At 41.8% G+C, this 15,726-nt stretch overlaps 1 protein-coding gene across 4 annotated transcripts in view; it reads right to left on the reverse strand.

The window, feature by feature from the left end:
• BRSK2 (BR serine/threonine kinase 2) overlaps positions 1–15,726 on the reverse strand; it is a 182,409-nt gene that overhangs the window by 93,021 nt on the left and 73,662 nt on the right. For all 4 annotated transcript variants that reach the window (XM_073658769.1, XM_073658767.1, XM_073658766.1 and 1 more), the window contains exon 2: positions 4,031–4,125. In XM_073658769.1, coding sequence (XP_073514870.1) covers positions 4,031–4,125 — 95 coding nt within the window. The remainder of the gene's footprint in view (positions 1–4,030; positions 4,126–15,726) is intronic.

A 15,726-nucleotide genomic window follows, 5' to 3' on the forward strand; every position in this document is an offset into this window, starting at 1 on the left:
TTCTTTTTTTTTTTTTTTTAAATCAACTGCAGCTGGGGAACAGAGATTTCTGAAATTGTAAAACCCCTTCAAGTATATTTTAAATGATAGATAATTCTTTAGAAAATGAAGCATTGGCTTCTAAATACTGAATTAGAATCGTTTTTCTTCCTCGTAGAAGTGAGTTTTTTGCATATTTTGCTATGACGTCTTCATTATTTCCTCCCTAGCTAGAAGTAGCTATCCATGAATGAATGGGTTAACAGCATGCACATCATTGTATGCTATGACATACATAGGCGTAATACTGGTGCTCTGCTTTGGTGATCCTTGACGCCATGAGGTCAGGCCGGGGGTGACCTGTTTCTGGTCTCCCATCTGTTCTTACCACGGGAGCCATTAAACAGCAGTGTCAGTGCTGATGTGTTCACACCCTACATTCATGGTTATGCCGAGGATGATTACTGTCAGCCGGGCGCCGCACGGCATCCCAATAACATTTCTATCATCTGCTGACTACCACCAATCACCATCTACAGGCCCATATAAACAAAGTGTCCGATGTGCCTGATAATGAGCGGCCTTAACGATCCTCTGACTGAGAGGATGAGCAAAACGATCATTCAGGGCAGATAAAAATGTCATTTATCACATACTGGCCTCTCTTCCGAGGCGTCAGTAGTCGAGCGATGGATAATTCTGCAATCAGCCTCCTGATTTGAGAGCAGATCATGGAGGGAGAAGATGTGACAAAACCTGACTAAGGATGCCCTATTTAAGCTTAACTAAATATATTATCAAGGACATATCACTAAATTGACAGAGAAAAATTCCCTCTTTGCAACCAATTTTAGTCATTTTTTGGTATCAAAAATTACTAGCAATACTCTAATTTTAGTTGCACATTTGGTGGTGTTTTTTATTTAGTGTCATTTACATGTTCTTTCGTTTTCTGGAGTTTTTTAATCCCTATATAGAAACCTAAGTAAAAATCCCTTTCTCTCTACTGATATGTAAATACATATATATCCCATCGATCAGCTGTTATTAGCTTTGGAACCATGTATATATTGCAGGGAATTACCCTGCGCATGTGTAGCGGCCACTGCCAGGTGCTGCAGATCAGCTGCTATTTTTCTGAAGAGAGTGCCACAGCGGTAACTCCCATGCATCCTCTGCGCCGCCCTACTCACCGTGCGGATTCTCCTCGTGTCAGGCCGCCTCACTGAGTTTGCTTCTTGCAGCACTCCTCAGCACTGCTGCATCTGCATGTGGTTTCCATTTAGCTTTAGAGAGCGTGGCCGGTCTCTGCAGGAATTTAACCCTGCTGTATTCTGTACATATTAGGTTCCCTTGGCCTATCTCATGCCAGTAGGGTCTATATTAGGATGCTCCTCCCACCACTCCTTGCCTGAACGTTGGTTCCTAGCCTGCTAGCACCTGTTTATGCATATCTCCGTATTCTGTCTCCCGATATCGACTCGACCTATTTACCCGCTTGGTTTGACTTCTCCAAACCTGACTCCGGCTTTGTATTGCGAAGCCGTGCTGCCTGCTCCGATCTCGGACCATCTGACTACGCCTCTGTCTTGCCCTCCTGTACGTCATACCCACGGCTCTGACCCTCCAGTCAGCTGTTGCAGTCCCAGGGACTGCCCTGGAGTAGTTCCTGGTGTCTACCAGCAGCCCAGCTTTTCCTCACCACTGGAGGCCCAAGTGAAAACCCAGTAGACACTTAGCCTTGCCCCTCCAGGATAAGCCCGGCCCATGACCCAGTGGGTCCACACCCACCAAGCTGCACAGCTGATACTGCCATAGATAATAACAGTAGATCAGTGGAGGCACAGCATGTTGGATCCCCACGGATCGGATATTGATGAGCTCTCCTAAAAATAGGTCATCAATTTCATATGCCCAAAGAAACCATTTAAGGACGGATGTGGCTACAGAATTCTTAGCCCCCAAAAAAGGTGGTAAAAAATATAAAAGTAAAGTTTTTCACAAATGCGAATCAGGCTTTCAGGATACATAGTCCCACAAGGTGCTGTATTACAGCTTCAGAAACTTGGAGTCTGTACAGAGCTATGATATGGCTTAATGTACTGACATTGTGCATAAGGTCTTAAAGGGGTTTTCCAACTCTCTCTTTTTTTTTTTTTTTAAAGGTGAGGCTTCTTCTAGAATAACAAACATATGGATTCTTACCACCTCTGACACCTGTTATTCTAATGTAGGCCACTCTGATGGTCTCAGCTAGGGCAGGAAGCAATGGCATCCTATTCTCAAGTCACCATTCTCAGGCCTCAGCGGTCAGGTGACCTAAGAGGACTGTGATTGGCTGAGAATGGGAAGTCATCACTTCATGTCCTGGTGAAGACCACCAGATCAACTTGTGCTGCAATAATGGGGTTTAGAGGGTTTTAAAGATATAGAGGTGAGTATGACTTTGAATGTTTTAAAACAGTCCCTGCCTTAAAAGAAAAGTTGCCCGTTGAACAACCTTTAAGCAAATCCTACAATCGGAATTTATCACTAATGATCAAGAAAAATATAGATGTCAGTACATATCATAAGTTTTGTGAATGAAGCAGCAGGTTTTAGTTGGCTGATGGCAACTGAGGCAATTACTTATTTCATTTGTTGAAATTTTTTGTTTAGATATTATATTGTAATAACAGACAAAAATGTACAATTACAATTAAAAATTGGGGTCTCCAAGTACAATTAGAGGCACCAAGTTACTAAAATTCCAAGTCTTGGCAATGAAAAACAAACTTCTCATTCACCAGTGAAGAAGAAACATCATAGTTTTGGTCCAAGATAGGTCCTTTCTGTCTATTGCCAAGTACAGTAACTAATGTCTACTGGTTAAACAAGACCCTTTAAGGGAAAGTATCTACTCAACAAATTGCAGGAACAGACCTCACATGAAGCCCCCATCATATAGGCTTTCACACTCTACACAGTCGTGAAGCACATAGGATACACAGGGGAATATAAATGTGACATCATAACTCATGCGATGACATCATGTTAACTGCACAATGATGTAATAATAACACTAAAATACATTAAGGTTGAATTGTATAAAAAGTCTAAATAATTAGATGTACATTATAAATACAAGAAGATATAGGCGGGTTGGTGGTGGGCTCATGTACAGGTATAGGTTTTTTTTCAATGGGAACTCCAAACTACAGCCATGCTTTTGTAGAAATCAGTGAGGCTTTTTTATAGATCAAAGCGTACCTGTCATTTCAGGTGTGTGTATCTGAATAATAACATTATTTCTGCCCATTACATAACTCCCATCCTGCACTTCACACTAGCTTTCCTATCTGCAGGTTCTATCTCTAATTTTCAGTTGTCTCTGAGCTGGTGAGTGGAGAATAACGGCTATAATGTCTCCTTTACACAGCACATACTGCTTACTTACTGCTCTTCTTTCCCTGTACCACACTGGCAAAGGCAGTAGTAACATGGGAAACATTATTCAGCAGTACTGAGCTGTGTGGCTGTGAGTCCATCACTGAATTAAAATACATTTGCTGATTGTTGTAGCTTGGTCTCCCTGGTTTCTCACTGTGCTGATTGCATCTGACTCCTCCTCCCTTCTCTCTGTAGAGTATAATAGGAGCTGTAACATGACACCTATAGTGCCCTCAACTATGTAAGGATAGGCCCTGGGACTATGAGGGAGTTGGTGGTGGTTAATGCGGTTTGGTTAATGCAGCCCGAGGTCGCTGGCTGATGGTGAAGTGTCACACTCCTCACAGTCTCATTACGCTGGCAGTTCGCCCTCCTTTGACCAAAATGGATTTGAGCTTATTTTTTTTTTTTAAGAGTTAGATGATGAAAGGGGGAAAGGGGAAGTTGGGTGAAGTGGCTCATAAGTGGGGAAAGAAATATATTTTTCTGATAACATCTTTCTTAAGTTTTTTTTTAGATTTGCTTATAAAGTGTGTTGAAACGACAGTGACATCGAAAGCTTTGTGCCTACAGGCCAGATCTGAATGCAAGTAGATATTATTTCACATCTTTTATAAATTACCTTCATTAACACAGACTCACTGAGCTTCTCCCGGTTAACAATTTTGATGGCAACCTTTTGACACGTTACACAGTGGACCCCAAGTTTCACAAGACCTGTAAGTGAAGACAGAAAATGTATATGATTAATAATATGTATATGATTACAGATGGATTAAAGGTATGCTCATGAAAAAAATAATATTAAAATGGTATTTCTAAAAAATGTAAAAGCATTTTAGGGTTTAAAGACACGGGTGGCATGTTCAGGTAGTGGAAGTAATCGATGTAAAAGTAGTTGCACTGATATATAGTGTACATTCAACTGCCAATGTTATTGACGGATGTTTTGCAGCAGCTCACTTTGTGGCACAGTAGAGGTCTATGTAAACTATCAGACCCATTGTGCCCTGCATACTGGAGCTTGAACTCGTAGGGCAGCATCACTTGCATTATAGGATTTTTTTTTTTCAAATTTAAGTTTTATTGAGTTTTCAAGAGAAATATACAACAATAACCATATGAGAAGGAATCACAGAATGAATCCTAGTAGAACATAAATATCAAAGTCTGACCGTCACTTCCAAACAGAAAACAGGTGTGAACAGGTGCAAGCTAAGAGTAGCCACCTTCACCTCCATATATAACTAAGAAATAAAGCTGTACTCTGTAGTGCTATAGTATGCAAACTTGAAATATATGAAATTGGAATTGCATTACTGTTCTAGAAAATAGGTTAAAATGAAAATACGTAGAGCATAAATTGACCAATTCATGCAAACCCTGCAATGACAAGGCGATCCTCTTTGCTGGGAACCTAACCTAATATGATACCTCTCCTGGGCTGCTAGCCCACAATTACAGTAGGGAAAATAAGCATTTGATAATCTGCTGATTTTGCAAGTTTTCCCACCTACAAAGAATGGAGAGGTCTGTATTTTTTATCGCAGGAACACTTCAGCTGTGAGAGACAGAATCTAAAAATAAAATACAGAAAATCACATTGTATGATTTTTAAATAATTAAATTTCATTTCATTGCATGAAATAAGTCTTTGATCACCTACCAACCAGCAATAATTCTGGCACTCACAGACTTGTTCGTTTTTCTTTAAGAAGCCCTCCTACTCTGCACTCATTACCTGTATTAATTGCACCTATTTGAACTCGTTACCTGTATAAAAGACACCTGTCCACACACTCAGTCAATCACACTCCAACCTCTCCACCATGGCCAAGACTAAAGAGCTGTCTAAGGACACCAGGGACAAAATTGTAGACTTGCACAAGGATGTGATGGGCTACAGGACAATAGGCAAGCAGCTTGGTAAGAAGGCAACAACTGTTGGCACAATTATTAGAAAATGGAAGAAACACAAGATCACTGTCGATCTTCCTCAGTCAGGGGCTCCTTGCAGGATCTCGCCTCTTGGGGTAAGGATGATTCTGAAAAAGGTCAGGAATCAGCTGAGAGCTACACAGTTGGACCTGGTCAATGACCTGAAGAGAGCTGGGACCACAGTCTCAAACACTGCCATTAGTAACACACTACGCCGTCATGGATTAAAATCCTGCAGGGCACGCAAGGTTCCCTGCTCACGCCAGCACATGTCCAGGCCCGTTTGAAGTTCGCCAATGGCCTTCTGAATGATCCAGCGGAGGCATGGGAGAAGGTCATGTGGTCAGATGAGACCAAAATAGAACTTTTTGGTATCAACTCCACTCGGCGTGTTTGGGGGCAGAAAGATGAGTATAACCTCAAGAACACCGTCCCAGCCGTGAAGCATTGTGGAGGAAACATCATACTTTGAGGGTGTTTTTATGCAAAGGGAACAGGACGACTTCACCATATAGAAGGGAGGATGGATGGGGTCATGTATAACGAGATTTTGGCCAACAACCTCCTTACCCCAGTAAGAGCACTGAAGATGGGTCGTGGCTGGGTCTTCCAGCATGACAATGACCTGAAACACACAGCCAGGGCAACTAAGGACTGGCTCCATAAGAAGTATTTCAAGGTCCTGCAGTGGCCTAGCCAGTCTCCAGACCTGAACCCAATAGAAAATCTTTGGAGGGAGCTGAAACTCAATGTTGCCCAGCGACAGCCCCAAAACCTGAAAGATCTGGAGAAGATCTGTATGGAGGAGTGGGCCAAAATCCCTGCTGCAGTGTGTGCAAACCTGGTCAAGAACTACAGGAAACATTTTACCTCGGTAATTGCAAACCAAGGTTTCTGTACCAAATACTAAGTTCTATTTTTCTGTTGTATCAAATACTTATTTAATGCAATACAATGCAAATGAATTATGTAAAAATCATACAATGTGATTTTCTAGTTTTATTTTTAGATTCTGTCTCTCACAGTTGAAGTGTACCTACGATAAAAGTTGCAGACCTCTCCATTCTTTGTAGGTGGGAAAACTTGCAAAATAGGCAGTGTATCAAATACTTATTTTCCTCACTGTATATGGGTAGGTAGGATCCTGCTGTGATTAAAACCGCCATAGGCTGATGGGTGGAGTGCTCCGTCAGAGAGTCTATGTATAAATATCAAAGACTGCCAGTCACTTCCAAACAGAAAACAGGCGTGAACAGGTGCAAGCTAAGAGTAGCCACTTCCATATATAACTAACAAATTAAGCTGCATTCCGTAATGCTATAGCATGCAAACATGAAATATTGGAATTGTATTACTGTTTTAGAAAATAGGTTAAAATGAAAATACTTAGCACATAAATTGGCCAATTCATGTGTGGGCATCAGGCAATGTGGGCTAGCAGTCCAGGAGAGGTATAATATTAGGTTAGGTTCCCAGCAAAGAGGATCGCTTCATCGTTGGCTACTGGGCACACATAAATTGGCCAATTTATGTTTTCTGTTTGGAAGTGACGGTCAGTGTTTGCTATTTATACATAGGCTCTCTGACCGAGTACTCCATCCATCAGCATATGGCGGTTTTAATCACAGCATGATCTTACCTACCCATATAACTGTGGGCAAGCAGCCCAGGAGAGGTATCATATTAGGTTAGGTTTTTCAGCTAACAGGATCGCCTTGTCGTCGGCTGCTGTGAACATATGAATTGCCCAATTAATGCACTAAGTATCTTAGTTTTTATCGATTTTTTTAGAACAGCAATGCAATTCCAATATCATATATTTCACGTTTGCATGCAATAGCGTTACAGAGTGCAGCTTTGTTTGCCATAGTAGAACATCGGCACATCAACATTAATATCAATCAAATGTATAAGCAAAACGACAAGACAACGGTATGTACTCCACATTGTCCAGTATATGTATGAGGTGCAACAGAAATAAGGGGACATAAATAAAGGGGAAAGGTATAGAGGTGAACCACAGGGATTGAAAGCACTGTAAGAAAATCACAGATAATCTCAGAAAGTTTGAGTCACCAATGGATATAAAAGTTAATAGTTCATTATTGATAGCTTTTGATAGTTTGCGAGGGGGCTCATAATATAGGGTCATCTCAATATATTCCTATATGATGTTGAGGATTAAAAGGTCTCCCAGTGAAAGCATTTATCGGCGTACGTATTCTCCTCCTCCTGAGTTTGGGCTATCAGTTCTCCATATATTGCTTACGAAAATCGTTCCTCTAACAATGGAGCGTCTACAGATTTCCAGTGACGAGGAATTACTCTTTTAGCCGCCTGGAAGAGATGACGTAACAAAGTTTTTTTATAGCCAAGTCTGCTCATAGGAAACATATATAAAAGTATAAATCTCCAGGGATCGAAGTCCCGGTCACCTCCTAATTAATCTGAATAACCCTCTCCCAAAACTGGACAGGACCATCAAATAAGTGCCATTGTCCCCTCACACCCCTCGCACTGCCAACATTTATCTGACATAGGCTAGGGTCACACCACCATATTTTCTTTCATCTGAGAAAATCGGGTCGATTATGCTAATCACACTCTGATCAATCTCTGATCAGAGTGTGATCATAGTGTGATCAGATTTTTTGGATGAGGAAAAGATCAAAAAAAAAAAGTCTCCATCTTCTCCATTCTGTCATTCCGTTTAAATTGGACTGCACCCAGATGTCATCCGAGTGCAGTCTGATTGTTTCCATTGACTCATTGACTTGCATGGCCGAGTGCGATTCGAATATCGGATGAAAAACATACATGTGCACGAACCCATAGAATAACATTGGTCCAATAAAACTTCAGATCATACTCGGACTGAAAATACGGTTGTCTGCACGAGCTCATACAGGAATTATTTTCTCTCTTTATCATTTAATGTACAAATATAAGTTTCAGCAGAAATCAATATCTGATACCTATGTAGAAAGTGCTAGTTGAGGCACATTCACCTCTTGGTCATGATATATAATATATGATATATAATATTAAGGGGATAGGTACCGCGATGGGGAGTAATCTCATCCCAGGATTATCAGGCTGGAGGCAACGCTTCACCTCAGGTCACCAGTGAGGAATGAACGCGTCCTATACATTCCCGGCTTCTATAATATATTAAGCTTCTAGATCATTATCCATAAGTCGGAAAGTTATTTCAGCATCTCAGTCAATATCTGTAGAAATGATCAATGGGTTAAGCAAAGTAAATGGGATTTTTTTGAATGAATAAAATAAATGTAAAGAATGACTTCTTATATACCATGAGGATAAGAGCTGAAAATTTCTGTTAGTTGGTGCAACAGGGAGTAATATTATAAATATCTATACAAAATTTACACCCTATGCAGTATACACATGCTTCCCCAGGCTCGCAAAAGAAAGTCATGGTAGCGCTAATTGGCATGATTTCTCATAATGAAGACTCAGGGGATGATGTTGGTTGGGGGCTGGAGGGAGTGGCGGATGCTGTGTGTGGGAGGGGGTCCCATATCGCACTCTTTGAAGTTAGTCACAGGCGGCAGGACAGAAAGTGCTCCTGGGAAAGGAGTAAAGAGAAAGTAGGCCATGGAAACTGTAGAAGGAAGAGGAGCAGGGAGACGTAGGCTGGAAGGTGCGGAGAAGTAGAAGAAGATATTATCCTGGAAGGCACTGGTATTGGAAAGGTGAGGGGAGGATAATCAAGGTCTCAGAGTAAGATGGATAAAAACTGATACAGAGTTAAAGGGGTTGTTCAACTTTGGGAACAATTTGATTTTTTTTGTGTGTATTTTTGGGTAAAAATCATTTTTGTAATTGGGTTTCATTAAAACTGTTGCACTGTTTATCTTCAGTCTCTTTGTTGCACTGGCTGCAGAATGAGTTAACTGAGAATCCATCAGTGAACTCGTTTTGATGGTCCAATAGGAGCATTTTTAACTCTTATCAGTATTTTTTTTTAGCTGCAGGGAAACAGAAAGCCTGTAAAAGTCAAACAGTGCAAAACTTTGAATGAAACCAAATTGCAAAAATGCATTTTTAGCAGCCACTTAAAGGAAAAAAAATTGACCCCAGAGATAAGCAACCCCTAAACAAAAAGGCCGATATCTCTGGAGCCATATGACGGATTAAAAAAAAAAAGCAAAAAACAAACAACTAAAAACAACAAACCAGAATACCCAGTGGAGCAGCAGGAATAAACTAAGAGCAAAAACTTGCCACTTTTGTATTGGTGACAGGTCTTCTTTAACAGTCAAAGTGGGAGCGGAAGGCGGAGTAAGATTGAGACATCAATACCCATCACATAGAGACACGAGTACCAGTGGAACCCAGAAGGAGATGATCATCTTGGACATGAAGAGAAAATATGTATAGAGCATATTGGCTGCATAAAAAGAAAAAGAGAAGTAAGCTCACCAAGTTTGTAATTTTTTGTTTTCTTTGGGTCTACGGTAGCCTGTGAAAGCCCAGATCATCCACAGTTTAAGAAAAATACTTGCAATGTTGAAAAATCTTGATCTATTTAACAGTGTAAAAGGGTAAACAACAAATTTAATTGCATACCAAAAGCAACGCGTTTCACTAAGGCTTAAAAACTAACTTTTATTTGCAATGCGAATTGGACTTTTTGTTCGAAATGCATTTCTTTTTGGTATGCAAGTTAATTTGTTTGTTTATCCTCTTGTATTTTTGCAATAAATCAAGATTTTTCCACACTGCAAGCGGTGATGCTGAATGTTTCTTAAAAGGAATCAGTCAGCAAGTTTTTTGCTATGTAATCTGACAGTATGATGTAGAGAAGTAAGGAAATTGGCATACTACCTGTGTGCCCAATTGAAGACACGAGTATTGTTGCGGTGTAAAGTGTGAATTTAGATATGCGTTATTGGTGATAATGTTGTGTTGTGCCAGACCATAGGGAGAGTTAGGGTTAATGTTTGGGACTAACCCAGAGTGTGAGGGGCTAAGGTGAAGGGACAGAGACAGTTTCCCGTCACAAAGCCAGATAGGGCCCAGTGTACAGCAGAAGAAGACCTAAGGTCTGACTTGTCAGCAAGGCCAAATTACATGGGTGTCCCTGACATGAGTGGAGACCGGGACATTGGATAGCATGATCCAGAAGAGAGAGAAGTAACCGAAGGACAGAGTGATCAACAGGAGAGGGGTCCTGGAACACGACGGTTAGCAGAACGGCCCCAAGTTTATAACTCAGAGAGGTAACGGGCCAGGAGAAAACAGAGACCGTGAGACAAAAAGAGTGCCCTAAGCGAGAGTTCCAAGGCATCATTAGCAGAGAAGCTAAGTAACGGCCATAGTGGCAAAACTAGTTCCTTTAAGACAGGGATGTCAAGCTTAAACACACAGAGAGCCAAAATGAAAAACTTGGACAAAATCACTGTCCAATCAGTATATAGTATAATGAGCCCCACATAGTCCTCCATACAGAATAATGGGCCTTACATAGTCCTACATACAGAATAATGGGCCCCTATAGTTATCCCTACGGTATAATGGGCCTCATATAGTTCTCCATACAGTATAATGAGCCTCACATAGTTCTTCATACAGTATAATGGGCCTCACATAGTTCTTCATACAGAATAACGGGCACCACATAGTCCACCATACAGTATAATGAGCCCCACATAGTCCTCCATACAGAATATTAGGCCTTACATAGTCCTACATACAGAAAAATGGGCCCCTATAGTTCTCCATACAGTATAATGGGCCTCACATAGTTCTCCATGCAGTATAATGGGCCCCACATAGTCCTCCATACAGTATAATGGGCCTCACATAGTTCTTCATACAGAATAATGGCCACCACATAGTCCTCCATACAGTATAATGAGTCCCACATAGTCCTCCATACAGAATAATGGGCCTTACATAGTCCTACATACAGAATAATGTGCCCACATAGTCCTCCATACAGAATAATGGTCCCACATAAGAGTGGCGGTTCTGGTGTCGGGGGCCAAATATAACCACCCTAAGGGCCAGATTTGGCCCACGGGCTGGAGTTTGGCACGTGTGCTTTAAGAGGAAGAGAGGGTTGAGAATTGGACTCTCACTTGCTGGACAGCAGCACTGTGCTGGGTAGTGGTGAAGATGTAGGACTGAGTGAGGCAGAACCGAATCATTATGAGAAGGACAGGGAGAATGTATGTGAAGATGTTGAAGATGCTCCATGTGTTAAAAGGAAATGTTTGAAGTATTGCACCCGCTATCTACTGTATATAGTTCCCACCAAGTTGCTCTTTAGTAAAAGACTTTATTTTTGAGTGGTGGTCTCCCTCATTGAACTGTTCAACATTGGGTCCTGGCCAGCCGAAGTCACCGGCATCATACAGCCTGCAAGGATGTAGCACCCCCATAGTACAAGTCCACACACCCAGCCAGGATCCCCATCTTTATGTAACGTGTCGGGGCCTAAGAGACGAGTATCTAGCCCACGGTTACCGCCTTGCGCTATGTTATAGGGACAAAGACCTTGTTTCAAGCAATGTATCACTTAGTTTGCAGCAGTTATTTGGCCCTGGACATCAGAACCACCACCTCTATGTGGTGCCCATTATACTGTATGGAGGACTATGTGAGGCCCATTATACTGTATGGAGGACTATGTGAGGCCCATTATACTGTATGGAGGACTATGTGGGGCCCATTATTCTGTATAGAGGACTATGTGGGCCCATTATTCTGTATGGAGGGCTATGTGGTGCCCATTATACTGTATGGAGGACTATGTGGGGCCCATTATACTGTATGGAGGACTATGTGGGCCCATTATTCTGTATGGAGGACTATGTGGGGCCCATTTTACTGTATGAAGGACTATGTGGGGCCCATTATTCTGTATGGAGGACTATGTGGGCCAATTATTCTGTATGGACAACTATGTGGGGCCCATTATTCTGTTTACTGGTTGGCCCGGGACTTTGTCCAAGTTTTTCATTTTGGCCCTCTGTGTGTTTAAGTTTGACATCCCTGCCCTACATCATAGTGCTCTAAGATTACATAGCAAAAACCTGCTGACAGATTCCCTGTAAACTCTGGATAATCAGAACATATTGGTTCTACAGAATGTCTCAATGATCCATAAAAGAGATTCTCCAGAAAGAGAGAGGAGATGATGATTATGTACAGTACATCAGGACTTACATGGCCACATAAGAAGGTCAGAACATCATTGACCTCTTGTTTTTGGTCTTCTGCACTAACCAAAAACCTTGTAGCTGCATGTGTGAACATAGGCTCGCCCTGCATTTGTGATGACACCAAAGCTTTAGGGGGTTAATACAGAAAGAAAATGCTGATCGTACACTGTGTGATCCGTCTGTCCTCCAGATGAAGGAGGAATTACGTTCCTGGCACTCAGATGATGTCCCCTACAATCACCTGACTTGTCCCCACAGCTGTTAAGATGTAAGAAGCAGCACACGCTCAAAAGGGGGCGGCTGAGGTGATGGTGTATAACATGGCAACCACAGAGACGCTGGGCCCCCTATTGAGTACCAAAGCAAGAGCCAAAGCCCTGAATACCTGCCCATCCTAATAAAGGAACATATGCTCACAGCTAGACAACGCACATTGTCTCATTACAAGTAAGTGCCAGCACTCACATAGCCAGTAATGAGCCTTGGCAAAGACATGTGGAAAAGTGGCCCTCACATATCAAGTTCCAAGCAGATTAATTTTCTACCTACTGTTGACTTGTTAAAAAAAAGACATCAGATCTACTCTGAACACAGTGTGCATGGGAAATCCTACTACAAAAATTATATTGTGTGGGTATCAGAAAAACTTCTACATATCAGTTATTAGAGATTGCTCCGAGTTGACGTATTTTACATATTCACGGTGCAAAACGAATGTAGATGGATCTACATGGTGAGACATGGACCTTCACAATAAAGGCACCTACACTGTCTAATTCACAGGTACGGCTTTAAATAATTGGTCTGGTAGAACTAGAAAATGTATTCCGAGCTGTGCCGTGGCCTGAGGTCTACTGGCCCTAAACTCCGAATACTCCTATGTCAGTGGGATGATGAGTAATGAAACGCTGATGTAGCCGGATGCTGCAGAGGGTGCCATATAAATGCAGCCCCTGGGACAGAGGAGAGGAGGAGGAGAGGAAGTGAGCTATGAAAAAATAATGGAAGATGAGACATGAAAAGTCCTAACGGGAAGGGAAGAAGTAGCAGCTATAGAAGAGAGTGAACAGATGACGGAATCATGAAAGTGGAGGAAACGGAAGATGAGAATGGAGATCAGATAAGGGAATATCATGAGCACACAGAGGGTATATTGCAGGTGTAGGAGAGAGAAACTGACTCAAAATATGTTACCCCAAAATGCATAACGTACAATTATGTCTTTATGAACAATCCTTAAAAAAATACATTTATTCATCAAGAGGGACCATGCAAAATGTTCATTTTTGTTTCTGTCACAGTCCTACAAAAAATTAGCCTTTCCCTTCAGGTCTGGAAAGGTAATGCTTCAAGGTGAAGGTTTTACAATGACCTTCACAGTCCCCTGATCTGAACATCATTGAAAATCTGTGGCTATACCTCAAAATAGCAGTGCATGCAAGACATCCCAGGAATCTCACAGAACTGGAAGAATTCTCCAAGGAAGAATGGATGAAAATCCCTCAAAAAAGAATTGAAAGACTCTTGTCTGCCTACAAAAAGCGTTTACAAGCTGTGATACTAGCAAAAGGTGGTGCTTCTAGGTTCTAACCATGCAGGGTGCCCAAATTTTGCATTGGCCCATTTTCCTTTTTGTAATTTTTAAAATGTAAAAGATAAAAATGTGTATATATTTTTGGGTTAAATTACAAAGGAAATGTGTCATCTTTAACTTTAGGCCTTTTAGAGATCATTTCATCTTCAACTTGCTTAATTGTTCACAATAACAGTAATTTTGACCAGGGGTGTCCAAACCTTTACATGCCACTGTAAGTGTACCATGTGGTCTCATCCAAGGGTTTGGACTCACCCACTGGTAAAGGACAGGGTGGCCTATGTAGTCATCTTAGAGGCGACCGTGACCTCCAGGATGGAGAAATAAAGGTCTGGAAGCCTGAGGTGCAGAAGTGCTCCAGGAGCGTTAATTCTGAGGTGCCAAACTCATTGGGTGTCGGACCCCACTTAAGTCGTGGCACATTTTGAATATCACTTTACACTTTTATTCATGTAAAAAGGTTAACCTCTTTCAGACAATGTTCTGCCCTGGCTGCAGTTTGTTAAAAAAAACAAAAACAAACCACAATATACTTACTAACTGGCTGTTGTGCCGCTGACGTGGTGTCGGTGCCGCAGCCAATGCCAAACACTGGCACAGGAAGGTGAGTAAAGCGCAGTCTGTTTTTTTTTTTTATTAACAAACTGCAGCATGGGCAGAACAATCCCTTTAAGTCCACAATTCTATTCTAGCCTTCTGACTTGGAGAAAAGAGGCCTGGACTGTATTATATAGTGCGCATTTTCTTATTTCATTTATTCCTTTGGTCACTTGTGTTCCACTTTGAGACGTGTTCGTCAGGAGAACTTTGCGGGGTACGATGCCCATTTGGGTTCTTTCCTGAAGGCTTTAAGAGGGTGTATGTGGCCATAAGCCCCCATCTGCAACCTCCCAGCTTTCTTCATTTTTTGGGAAAAGCTGAACTAGACTGTGCTCTCAGCTCCTCATGGGTGGTAGCCCAGATGGATGCTGAGAGCAAGATGAGTTCTCCCAGAGCATCGGAGAACAAGGTCATCAATCCCTATCTCTTGCTGTGGCCTTCTGGACTGGACGGATGATGAAAGGTTTGTTGGGGGCCTGTGGTGGAACCCATCCATGTACACTACTTTTTGTGTGGAACATTGCATGATTTTGTACAATTGGAATTAGACTGCACGACTTTTAGCCTATGATAAATACAAACAAAATTGTGCACTATTGGACATTTAGCAGTAGAGGGGCATGCTCTAGGTTGCCCTTTAAGTCACTACACTACCATCAGCTACAATGGTCATTTTTAATGGTTTTCAGGTAAGAAGCGCAATGCTAAGAGGACAATCATGGTATGATAGTGTAACAACTCACTTGGAAAAAAGGTGACACACTAAAACCTGCAACTGACCCTGCCTGTTCCTGTACAGACTAGAGATCCTGACCCTGGAGTCCCTAGTGGTTCCTGTGTGAGCTGAGATAGCCCTAACCACAGACTAGACGATGGCAACTTGGTCCTATGCTGCCTGAAAGGCCATCGAGTGCTTCACGTTCCTCCTAAAGATCGGAGGGCAAAACAGAGTGCAAATTACCTATAGAAGGGAATGTGTGCTGAAATAGA

Source organism: Phyllobates terribilis, unplaced genomic scaffold (assembly GCF_046119375.1).
Source record: "Phyllobates terribilis strain yellow unplaced genomic scaffold, ASM4611937v1 Scaffold_13__5_contigs__length_258822181, whole genome shotgun sequence".
Classification (NCBI taxonomy): domain Eukaryota; kingdom Metazoa; phylum Chordata; class Amphibia; order Anura; family Dendrobatidae; genus Phyllobates; species Phyllobates terribilis.